This window comes from Enoplosus armatus, chromosome 2, assembly GCF_043641665.1.
Source record: "Enoplosus armatus isolate fEnoArm2 chromosome 2, fEnoArm2.hap1, whole genome shotgun sequence".
NCBI classification, from domain to species: domain Eukaryota; kingdom Metazoa; phylum Chordata; class Actinopteri; order Centrarchiformes; family Enoplosidae; genus Enoplosus; species Enoplosus armatus.
In genome coordinates, this window is record NC_092181.1 from 14931688 (window position 1) to 14944463 (window position 12776).

At 41.8% G+C, this 12776-nt stretch overlaps 1 protein-coding gene across 1 annotated transcript; it reads left to right on the forward strand.

Annotated features, from left to right (window-relative positions):
- Window positions 1-490: 490 nt before the first annotated feature.
- wfs1a (Wolfram syndrome 1a (wolframin)) lies at window positions 491-10671 on the forward strand. The gene is made up of 11 exons (XM_070924871.1): window positions 491-1100; window positions 4513-4592; window positions 6189-6333; window positions 6427-6600; window positions 6891-6968; window positions 7138-7277; window positions 7412-7543; window positions 7724-7969; window positions 8405-8683; window positions 9170-9333; window positions 9480-10671. Exons 1-11 carry the CDS (start codon window positions 491-493, stop codon window positions 10669-10671), a joined length of 3240 nt encoding a protein of 1079 aa, XP_070780972.1.
- The last annotated feature ends 2105 nt before the right edge of the window (window positions 10672-12776 follow it).

A 12776-nucleotide genomic window follows, 5' to 3' on the forward strand; every position in this document is an offset into this window, starting at 1 on the left:
TTTGTGTATTTTTGTGTATTGCACTCAGTGCTGTCTTGGGGCAGGTTTAGTGTTGAGAATTGACTTGACATGGAGTGCGGAGTTCCCGCATGCATGTGCAGGACGGAGCAAACAGGACATGAATCCCAAAGTAAAAACTGATTTAATGTTGCCCCTCCATATTATGCTCTCAGCGTTTAAATATTAGGTTAACAGAATTCTCTTGCTTTCATTTCATTCTGTTAAATATTGTCCTATTTCTTCTTTCACAACGTTGACTCACATTGAGTAGAACAGGGTTTCACTGATGTGTGTGTGTGTGTGTGTCCCTGTCAACTCTTTTTCCTTTTTAGGTGTAAAATATCCGGAGGAAAGGGTCCTCCAGTTCTACCACCTAGAGTGTCTTCACTTATGACTCATTTGTAGTAATGACCTCGATTATTTTGCTGTGGTGTATGATTGTAAACAGTTACATGATCAATTACTTGCACTCTTTTTTATCCCAGGAAATATGGAGAAGGATTTCCCATCAACCCCAACTGCTGTCAACACCCAGGGGTCATGCCCTGTCCTGGATAGATCCTCTCTTCCCTCCCCCATACAGATTCCTTCCTCGCTCGTCTCCAGTAACCTCTCTGCTGCTCCCTCTCACAACATCAAATCCCCATCTTCCACAGAAACCCCTACAGAACCCAGAAAAGTATCTTTTTCCTCTCACCCATCCGCTCACACCATCTCTAAACCGATGGATTCCCCTCCTTCTTCAGAGGGGTCAAATCCCTTGACTCCTGCTGTGTCCTCTAAACCCGCATCTAAAACTGTTTCCACTAAATCCTCCTCTCCTGCTCCTAAAAAAACACCACTTGTTACTTCTCCGAACTGCTCTACCGCTCAAATCCCCCAAATGTCATCCTCTTCCAACCTCACATCTACATCTGCTAGCTTGGCCTGTAACACTTCAACAGATTCCCCTCCTTCTTCCTCCACTACTGCTTCCACTATGACTCCTGCAACTTCTTCCACCGCCCCCAAGAAACGCACTTTTGCCACCATGGCCAAGCGGGTGATAATACAGGAAAGACTTAGGAAAGCCGAGGAGGATGCCAATGATGAAGAGGATGGTAAGAACGCCTTTATTTTGAGGTTGGAATTAAATGACACATTGTGAGTTTTAATGGCCCCGAGAGCTGACGTTGCACACTTACAGACACCACAGAGCCATCGCTGTGTTGAGGTGATAAGCCTTGTGCTATGTTTTGGTATGTCTCTCCATGTGTAAAAGAGTAACCCTGCCGTTGGATAAACATCTCTCCCGGCCAGAATGGATAATTACTTAGCTAACTTAGTTTTCTCACTTTCATTCACTTTTGTGAAGCACCTTGGGCTGCATCTCTGCATAAAAGGTGTCATACAAAAATAGCAATGAATAACATACATAAAGTTAAATGAAATAAATGTATTATTTATTACCCAATGGTTAAGTTTACAGTAATTCAACATTTGTATCCCTTCTTATTAGGCCACTGGTATTGCTCAGTGACAGTTTTGTGTGTAAAGAAATTCCACATGAAGAAGAGCATACATTACTTTGCCCTCTTTACTGTACAACTGGCAGGTTAAGAGCAGTGATAATGCAGACGAGTTTTGCAGCGACTTGCCTTTTACCTTTTTAGTCATGCTAACAGCAAGGCTGTAGGAATGTCAGCTTGATGGTCAGTCGGTCACCCCTTTGGTCCAAACTGAAATATCTCAGCAGCTATGAGATGGATTGCCATTACATTTTGTACAGACGTCCATGGTCCCCATATGATGAATCCTAATGACTTTGGTGATCCCTGATTTTTCATCTAGCGCCACCATGAGGTTCGTGTGGAATATGCTGCACAAATTCATGTCCTCAGGATCAATTGTTAAAACTTGGTGAGCCTTTTGATGGCCCAACTTTTCATTTAGCACCATCATCAGGTCAAAATGTGTCCAGTACTTTGGTTTATGACTAAATACCTGCAAAACTAATGACACTGCCATCAGTCTCAGCTGTATCTTGTGTTTAGCGCTAAATAGCAAATGTTAGCATGCTGACATGCTATACCAAGATGGTCAACATGTTAGACATTATACATGCTAAGCAACATGTTAGCATTGTGTTTGTGAGCATGTTAGCATGCTGACGATAGCATTTAGCTCAAAGCACTGCCATGCCAAGTACAGTCTCACAGAGAACCCGCTAGCATGGTTAGCCTCTTTGTCTAGTTGAAACTGAACATGCTTAAGCTCTGTTGCTACATAGTAACTTTTTATGAAACAATTAGTGACAAAATCCTTAGGCTTATTTTTTTATAAATTCTGATATTACTGATATTATTAAGTACTCATTTAAACTTTGTGATATTTCACTGTCATTATATTTCAGAGCTGCTGGAGGTGAAACCAACAAACCGGTTGTCAGAGATTTAGCTGTGCATGAGAGACTGACATTTGAAATAAAGCTACAGGTGAAGAAACTTAACTCCTTTGCTGTACAGGACACTGTAACAGTGAAAGTATTGGTGTGAGATAGGAGGTGGGCACGGTGCTGACAGAGCTCTGGGGTCTTGTCACAGGATATCTGGAAGACAGAAAGATGCACAGACATGTTTAAAATGCACTCACTCTCACAAACTTCTTCACCTCTGACTTCTTGTTATTCTCATGTTACGAGATATATGTCAGGTGGAATTTGTTTATCGCTGGCTGTGAACACAGTATGTGTAAAAATCAACACAGTCACACTGCTCCTTCAATAAAGTTAGACCACTTTACAAGTTTGGGAGCAAAGGTATTATGTACAGTGCATCCGGAAAGTATTCACAGCGCTTCACTTTTTCCACATTTTGTTATGTTGCAGCCTTATACCAAAATGGATTAAATTCATTTTTTTCCTCAAAATTCTACACACAACACCCCATAATGACAACGTGAAAAAAGTTTATTTGAGATTTTTGCAAATTTATTAAAAATAAAAAACCTGAGAAATCACATGTACATAAGTATTCACAGCCTTTGCTCAATACTTTGTTGATGCACCTTTGGCAGCAATTACAGCCTCAAGTCTTTTTGAATATGATGCCACAAGCTTGGCACACCTATCTTTGGGCAGTTTCACCCATTCCTCTTTGCAGCACCTCTCAAGCTCCATCAGGTTGGATGGGAAGCGTCGGTGCACAGCCATTTTCAGATCTCTCCAGAGATGTTCAATCGGATTCAAGTCTGGGCTCTGGCTGGGCCACTCAAGGACATTCACAGAGTTGTCCTGAAGCCACTCCTTTGATATCTTGGCTGTGTGCTTAGGGTCGTTGTCCTGCTGAAAGATAAACCGTCGCCCCAGTCTGAGGTCAAGAGCGCTCTGGAGCAGGTTTTCATCCAGGATGTCTCTGTACTTTGCTGCATTCATCTTTCCCTCTATCCTGACTAGTCTCCCAGTTCCTGCCGCTGAAAAACATCCCCACAGCATGATGCTGCCACCACCATGCTTCACTGTAGGGATGGTATTGGCCTGGTGATGAGCGGTGTCTGGTTTCCTCCAAACGTGACGCCTGGCATTCACACCAAAGAGTTCAATCTTTGTCTCATCAGACCAGAGAATTTTGTTTCTCATGGTCTGAGAGTCCTTCAGGTGCCTTTTGGCAAACTCCAGGCGGGCTGCTATGTGCCTTTTACTAAGGAGTGGCTTCCGTCTGGCCACTCTACCATACAGGCCTGATTGGTGGATTGCTGCAGAGATGGTGGTCCTTCTGGAAGGTTCTCCTCTCTCCACAGAGGAACTCTGGAGCTCTGACAGAGTGACCATCGGGTTCTTGGTCACCTCCCTGACTAAGGCCCTTCTCCCCCGATTACTCAGTTTAGATGGCCGGCCAGCTCTAGGAAGAGTCCTGGTGGTTCCGAACTTCTTCCACTTACGGATGATGGAGGCCACTGTGCTCATTGGGACCTTCAAAGCAGCAGAAATTTTTCTGTAACCTTCCCCAGATTTGTGCCTCGAGACAATCCTGTCTCGGAGGTTTACAGACAATTCCTTTGACTTCATGCTTGGTTTGTGCTCTGACATGCACTGTCAACTGTGGGACCTTATATAGACAGGTGTGTGCCTTTCCAAATCATGTCCAATCAACTGAATTTACCACAGGTGGACTCCAATTAAGCTGCAGAAACATCTCAAGGATGATCAGTGGAAACAGGATGCACCTGAGCTCAATTTTGAGCTTCATGGCAAAGGCTGTGAATACTTATGTACATGTGATTTCTTAGTTTTTTATTTTTAATAAATTTGCAAAAATTTCAAAAAAACTTTTTTCACATTGTCATTATGGGGTGTTGTGTGTAGAATTTTGAGGAGAAAAATTAATTTAATCCATTTTGGAATAAGGGTGTAACATAACAAAATGTGGAAAAAGTGAAGCGCCGTGAATACTTTCCGGATGCACTGTATGTAATACTTTGTTTGATCGAGATGGATATGTGTACTTTAAAGGCATTTCCTCTTGTCTCCTCCAGATGAAGAACCAGAGGAGGATTTGTCCGTGGAGGAGATGGAAGAGAAGGCCAAAGCTGGTGATGCCAGAGCTCAGACCCAGGTGAGTGAAAGCACATGCAGACGGACTGGCACTTGGCATTGTTTTCAGTCCTGCTGGTTGACTCAGTCTGGTTGTGAGCGTGTGTCTATTTCTGGCCACTTGGAAGATGATCCCAAGTTTTCAACATGATACACCAATACACCGTGTGATATTGTCACACGTACAAATCATTATGAACACTGTTACAGTGTATTGCAGAACTGCACTTCATTTGTACAAATAATAATGAAATATTCACGTTCTCTTTATTCCTCATTCTCTACCCACAAGTTCAAATGTAAAAAGAGGTGCTGGCATAAGAAAAAAGGGGGGCTAGAGGTGGAAGATGAGCCCAGACTTTACATTTAAGAACCTCCAGCTGTGAAAGGGTAAATTCCTAAGTGGCTGGTTACATGGCTTGAACTTTCTCTTGCTATATGTCATGTATTTGCACATACGAAGCACCTAAATAACCACAAGTGTTGCGTGTAAGTGAACATGTCATATTATGTGACCACATCAGTACAGTGGTTGGATGTCAGACACACACATTGATGTCTCATTTATCATACTAGACAAGCGATCCATCATAATAGAGATACTATACACCCACAGTTTATACACAAGTCAAACACGGGATCGGTGTCTGTTGTTACTATTGTATGTAGTTGTTTTTATTTACATTGTTATTCGTAGTATTTAGATGCTTTGACACATTGTCAATTTAAAATGCATGCGAGTAAAGCAGGTTTATGAGATTATATTGTATCTAACATAGCAACAGGAATATATTAATGCTCAGCCGCTTCAAATGAAGACACATATCAAAATACAAACAGATGCATTTGGTGATAACTGTGAGAGAAGTTATGAAATGACAGTTAAGATTAGAAAACAGTCACTTGATATGCAACTGGGGGCTCTGCTACCCCTTTTAATTAGCCATGACCGAGACACTGACGGCCACAGGGACAGGTACTTATGGGTTCTGTAGTCATCTGTCATCAGTGGGCTCCATGAACTTCACTGTGAACTGTTTTGATCGGAAACTACTTTCTACTTTCAAAGAAATGGTCCCTATAAAACCAATGTGCCTTGAGGATTATCCAAACTAAGGGGGACACTGTTTCTGGAAAAACAAGTTACGGTTGTATTTCATTTTTTGAAGCTGCAAGCACCACAAACAAAATTCCACTGTAGTGAGATGAAGGCAGAAACCTCAGATACAGCAAGATCAAAACGATGGCACATCAAAACTCACTCCATGGGTAGATTTTATTTTATGGTTTTGGAACTGCGGGTAATCTGGCCTGTAAAGCTCTGATAGATACAAGCACACATCTAAAATAGTGTAACAGATTGTAACAATATAACATACAATAGGTCTCAGTGTTCAATGTAATCACATTAAACATCTTCACAGCGTTTATGAAGTTAATGTAATAATTCATGTAATAATGTGGAGGATTTTCATGTCTAATTTCTATTATTTCACAAACTAATTTATGTTATATTCTAAATACATGCATACAATACAGTACTTAAACGATTGTACTAAGTCATTAGGCCAAGGCCACACGAGCTGAATTAATCTTCTACCTCTCTTCTGTGTTTCAGCTGGGTCAGCACTACTTGATTCTTGCTGAAGAGAAGGACACAGAGCTAAATAATCGCCTGGCTGTTAATTGGCTGATTAAAGCGGCTAAACAGGGGAGAAAAGGTGCATCGAGAATACTGCAGCGCTGTTGGATCCAGAAAAAAGGTTCAAGTTACAGAATTCAACACATGCATGTGCGTGTTTATGTATTTGTGTTTGTAGTTCCTTAACTGTTCCTTGTCTGTCATCCCCCACCAGGACTCACTCCAGAAAATGAGGCCGACATGCGCAAGTTGTCGACGGAGAGTAAGTTTGAGCTGGCGGTACGTAAAGCAGCCATGATGATGTACTGGAAACTCAACCCAGAGAGGAAGAAGAAGGTGGCTGTGGCTGAGATGCTGGAGAATGTCAGCCAAGTCAGTGCAGTGCAGGGTAGGATGCATAAGGACACCATCAACACCATATCAAATAAATGTGTTTGAATTGTTACAACAATCCTGCCTGATGTACTGCAGACTGCCCAGAATGCGTAGCATATTGTTACATGATGGCCGCCGTCGCTGTTAAATATATCTTATATTCCCCTTTGTGTATTTCATATTCCCCTTTGTGTATTTCAGAAGTTGCAGCTGTCATGGTAAAAGATATCACATTACAGTACATGCAGGCTGCCAGGGAAATGTCTGTAACTCACTGATGTTGTGGTCATTCCTCACCAACAGGTGGCACTGCAAGCAGGGTTCCTGGCCCAACCTCAGGCCAGACCCAGAAAGTACTGGAGAGCATGGTCAGCAATGAGTGTAAGTATCCGGACAGAGAGAGATACGTACATGTTTATGTTTATATTTCACACTTGCTTTGGCAATGTCAATGTCTGTTTCCCATGCAATAAAGCCCCATTGATTTGAATTGAGAAACAGAGAATATAATGTGTCCTCTTATATAACTGCCTGCTTTGTGTGCTCTCAGCCACACAGTTGGTGGACCTGGATGACTTTGTTGAAATGACTAAAAAGTATGCACAAGGTATTGTCCCCTCTGCACCCCAAAATGGCAGCCAGGCCGCCGCCGTCACTGAAAGCCCCACAGCTCATGACAGTGGTGGGGAGGTAAAAGACCCGATCAGCTAAAATCAAAATGATTTACCATCATTAAAACACAGATGTCATTCTACTTTTCATTATGGCTATTCATACTAGTGTGTATTTGTGTGTGTGCGTGCAATTGTGTGTTAAAGCACAAGGCTGAGCTGGTCCCTTCAGGATACAAGAGGGCCCACAGAAGTTCTTGGAGTTTTGGCCGAAGTGGGATGATGCTGGACTCTAAGCAGACTGGGGCCATAAAAAAAGCCATGGACATGAAATCCCGCTTAATGGTATCTTAATCATTTCTGGTATCTCAGTTCATCCTGTTATTGTATATCCTTCTATAAATATCTGTCGAATGTGTATTGTTGTGGATGTTTTTACTCTTCATTCAATTCTTAATTCTCTTTACCGGTTTTTGCGTGTAAATGTTTCCAGTCTCTCTTTATGTCCATCTCTCGTCACTTCAGATGCTGCAGTACCCGCTGCAAGGCATTGTTGAGATGAAAGAGCACCTGGTCGACTGGGCGTCGCGGGCCGGTGTCCAGTGGCTGAGCACAGTCATCCCCACGCAACACGTCAACGCACTTATTTTCTTCTTCATCGTCAGCAACCTGACAGTCGACTTGTTTGCTTTTGTCATCCCTTTGCTTGTCTTCTACCTCTCCTTCATCTCCATGATTATCTGCACACTGCGCGTTTTCCAGAGCAGCAAGGTGAGTGTAGTCTTCGATTCTGAAAATTGCTTTTCAATGCAAAACCTATGTTGCTGTTGTTTCTCCGCTCTGTCAAGATGCCGATATGTGCCGTTGGTTTAAGGTTTTGTTTTTCACTTTACTGAATTAGCTGTACATGCTATGCTAGTGGGAAGCTCATAAAGTCAAGTCATATAGTCATATATATCATACTGTCATAAAGCACATTCATTTTACATGAAATCTGACCTGGTGGACTAACAATGCAGTGGAGAGGTCGATAGGCGCTGATCTTCTGACTTATTTTACTGATGTCTTAAACTTGGCAGTAAAGGTGGTGATGATTTATGGATCTTCAAATGCTGCACATACTGCATTTGAAGATTTAAAAATCCATCCAGTCTTTCTTCCTTTGACCTCACATCTTTCCTTCCCTTTTTCTTTTTTTTTTTGCAGACTTGGGAGAACTTCAGAGCCCTGACATCTCTGCTGACGCGTTTTGAACCAGGCCTGGATGTGGAGCAGGCAGAGACCAACTTTGGATGGAACAACCTAGAACCGTACCTCTATTTTATCCTGTCCGTCTTCTTCATAATTTTTTCCTTCCCTGTTGCTGACAAGGGCTGGATCCCCTGTTCTGAGCTCTCCACCGTGGCCATCTTCTTCACTGCTGTCAGCTACAAGAGCCTCAGCCCCACGGCTGCAACGTATGCACGCCAAGCAATGGTCATAGAGGTCAGGGGGCACATAACACAGGCATAACATATGTGGTTCAATTATCAGAATCACAGTTTTGCATGTTATAGCCTATTAACTACAAACCACAAAGTATATTTAACATTATTACCATCATAACTACAATCTTATATATAGCATAAAGCAAGTTTGTAGATTGAACTTCCATTGGTATTATTTCATCTGAATTCTGTTTTAAAATCAAGATGCAGGGAATTCTCATTGGTGTGTTTAAGGAAACCCCAATATCCAAGATTTAGGTGTTGACATTTTCTTTAAGATATGACGTGATCCTTGATTGCTTATCACAGGAGGATAACATAGCAGTAACTATCTGTGAGTATAATTTTACAAAACGTATTGAAATTAAATTGTCAATAACTGTGGAAGATAGAAAATCAGTTTAAAACACTTTAAAACATATAACTTGAATTTCAAGAAAACAGACAAAGTTTCGTTTATTTATATCCTTTTTTTTAAATCCAGGTTGCATCATCTCTGTGTTGCCTGACCCAGTTCCTGCCAGAGAACATGACAGTGCTTCGTTTCCTGGGACGCACCTTCGCCACACTGCCACTAGGGGAGTCAGTGGTGCTGAAGCTCAGTCTCCCCTGCCTGCTGTATGTTTACCTGTTCTACCTGTTCTTCAGGTGAGCAGGAACATTGGGCCTTATGGTGTGTTTGCTGAGCACTAGTTCAGACACTGGATTGTGCCAGTGGTCTTTAAAATCCACCCCAGCCTTGTTTGTGAATTTATAAGTTCATGCCCTCAAAATGATTTATTTTTTTCTTTCAGCATGGCCAGGATGCGTGGTTTCAGGGGGACTTACTGCTTCCTGGTTCCATACCTGGTGTGCTTCATGTGGTGTGAGTTCTCAGTGGTGCTTCTCCAGAGCTCCTCTGTTGTGGGTCTAATTCGCACCTTGGTGGCCTACTTTCTCTTCCTGTTTGCCCTGCCTGTCCTGGCTTTTGGCCTTGCCGCCATGCTCCTCATCCAGCTCTTCAAGTGGTTCCTCGAGCTGGAGCTGACGAAGATGATTGTGACCCTGGTAGTTTGTGCGATCCCCGTCACACTGCGGCTGTGGACACGGTTCAGCATGTCAATTCTGGACGTCTTCCGCTCGCTGACCCACCGCGGCCCAGTCAAGCTCATCTTACTCTGCATATCCATGGTGATCTTGTTCTTTTCTATCTATGTGTACCATGCAGAGGGACAGAAGGTGTACAATTCCACCCTGAGTTGGCGCCAGTACAGCCAGGCGTGCGGGCCCCCTGCCTGGGAAACTAAAGGCATGGCCCAGACACAGATCTTCTGTAGTCACCTGCATGGACACAGAGTCACCTGGGCTGGGCGTTTCAAGCATGTTCGTGTGGCCGAGACAGAGAACGGGGCACAGTCGGTCATCAACATGTTGCCAGTGTTCATGGGAGACTGGCTGCGCTGCCTGTATGGAGAGAAGTATCCTAAATGTGAGCCAAAGAACGCTACAGTCGCAAATCTAACAGCTGCCAATTTGGCAGCCAGTTCTGCATCGGCTACCGTTTCACTGCCCATACTGCTACGAATGCAAGAAGAGGAAGAGCTGTGTCAGACCAAGGCTCTGGCCAAACACACCTGCCATCTCAAGCGTTTTGACAGCTACCGCTTTGAGGTGACAGTGGGGATGATCCGGGATGGAAGTGTGGAGGTAGAGGACCCAGCCAGGGATATAATCCTAATTGCCAGCCACGAGTTCAGACAAGTTCTGCTGAACCTAAATCCTGGTAATATGGTGGAGTTCAGCACCAAGCTTGAGGGCCGTCTGGGAGCGAGATCTCCGGCCTTCGAGTTGAAGGCTATCCACTGTCTGGACTGTGTATCCTCACTGCTGGCTGGAGGCAGGCAGGTGAAGATAGAGAGAGACTGGAGACGCACCACAATGAGAGCCGTGAAGTTTGCATTTGATTTTTTCTTTTCTCCCTTCCTATCAGCAAAAATATCTGCATGAGAAGAAAGACAGCAAGACAGTGAAGCTGCAGTAGTAATGACTCACTTGACTCTCTTCAGGAAGCCATGCTGTCTTTTTCATGTGATGTGATCATGTTACTAATGTAACCTATAGTATTGTTTACAATTTGATCAACGTGGATCTACAGCTCATGTTTATATATTGAAATTTAAACAAGTTGATAGCATCTAGGAAATGATTTAATTATTTTAATACTTCATGTTAGTGCACGAGTTTACAAAGATTTTAATATTTCAGTTAATGTACCTCTAAAGCAGTTCAAGAATGGTCAGATGCCAACTTCAAAAACTAATTTTTTTGAATTTCCTGTATTGTTTTAAAGAAGTGGTCAAAAGCCTGTAACTTGATGGTTCCAGATTATATGCAAGGAAGCTAATGTTGGGTGCTTACCACTTCTGATCGCCTGGAGATACTGTACTTTTGTTATATTATCAGAGTGAAATGTATATTTTATAGAGCAAAGTTGCAAAGTTTTGTATTAACGAATATCTTACATGTATGGGGAATATGTTTGCATGTACAGTATGTGTGTACTTTTGTGTGTGTATACATTAGTGCATTTCTAAATGTACATTTATCTATTTATTTATTTATAGGTGTTCATTACATAGGTTTTGTGGTAGAATATATATTTCTGGCTCTGTCTAGCCTGGATTTTCTTGCCTTGTGGTCATAAAACATTCTGGTCTTAATCGTATTTCTAATGAATTTTCCTGTGCCTTGAGCTTTAATGCACATAAAATGGAATTTGGAAGCCCAACATAAAACACTGATCCAGTTTTCTTATTTTTGCATTGAGGCTGTTTATTATATAACACACTCACACAGCAAAGTGCCAAAGCTGTCATGGCCAGTGATGGGTCTTAACTGTTTATGGTGTTTGGCCAAACCATGCAGCACTTTGACTTTAACTTACCAGGAGGGATTACTTCTAACATCACTAGTCTTCACAGTGTACGTCGAGTGTTCCTCTGGGAAACAAACATAAAATACAAAACTTAGTGAGCTCATTCATTTCTAGAGTTTATCTCTGACTTTAGACAAGCCAACAAAACATTGAACAGTGTTCATTCCGTAGAAATAGTGTCAGTAGTGGGAATATTTTAAATGATTTGTGTTGCTTCACAGTACTTAGAGTGCCTTCATGCCGTGATGATTTAGTCACATTTATGATTACAAAATAAATGTCACAATTTTTCACTTTAACTTTATTTCACTTCCCAGTGAAAACTGTGTATGTCCCCAATTTGGTGACATAATTTTTTCTGATAAACTTAGTGTTTTTTTAAGGTTGAGAAAATTCTACTTCTCCTTAAGCAAAATAAACACTTAAAAAGCAATTATTAAAATCTGATTATCTGAAAAATGCAGTCACAAAGCTGAAAACTGGGTTGTTTTTCTTTGAGATACATGGTTTTCACAGGATAGTGACATTTTGTTAAACTACATTAGAAGTAATGATTAGATTATCAGCATATAACATGAGTGCATGAAATTGTATCTTGTACTTACCTATGAATGACAATCATTGATGTCTGTATACTGTGAGTGCCTTCTTTATTTAGTGGTGAAGTTTATGGGAGTGTGCAATGAATATTAAAGTGCTTGTCTTTAAAACAAAACCTCTTTTGGATTGTTTTATTCAGAGTCATTGTCTGAAAGTATTGTAGCGATGAGGAAAACATGGTGTCCCATTAAATATAGACACACAGATATAAAGGCACAAAAACAACACTTTTTTGTCCGATTTCACATTATTTTATTAATGCACATTCCTTTCATTCACTTCATTTGAGTGATTTTTTGTATTGTTAGACTTGTCTTTTTTAAAGTATGATCGATATACACGCTAGTAGCATTGAGTAATGACAACATGCTGCTGCTGCTGCTGTGCTCCTGAATACAAATTCTCTTACTGGTTGTGTGTGGTGGTGGTGGTGGTTATGATGCAATTACAACTGACCTGCTCTAAACTATAGCTCACCACTGGAGGACTGAGCTCTGGAACTTGTGTAATGCTTTAGGTGGCCTGTCACTGTGTAAACCACTTCCTTGTCTGTTGTCGTCATTGTGGATTTTGCTGT

What these genes read in the sequence shown, in the direction of transcription:
- wfs1a (XM_070924871.1), top strand. Translation starts at nt 491, where the DNA reads ATGGAGAAGGATTTCCCATCAACCCCAACTGCTGTCAACACCCAGGGG. An exon ending in CTGTTGGATCCAGAAAAAAG is followed by an intron (nt 6,334 to 6,426) that starts GTTCAAGTTACA and finishes ATCCCCCACCAG; the next exon opens with GACTCACTCCAGAAAATGAG. An exon ending in CTCATGACAGTGGTGGGGAG is followed by an intron (nt 7,278 to 7,411) that starts GTAAAAGACCCG and finishes TTAAAGCACAAG; the next exon opens with GCTGAGCTGGTCCCTTCAGG.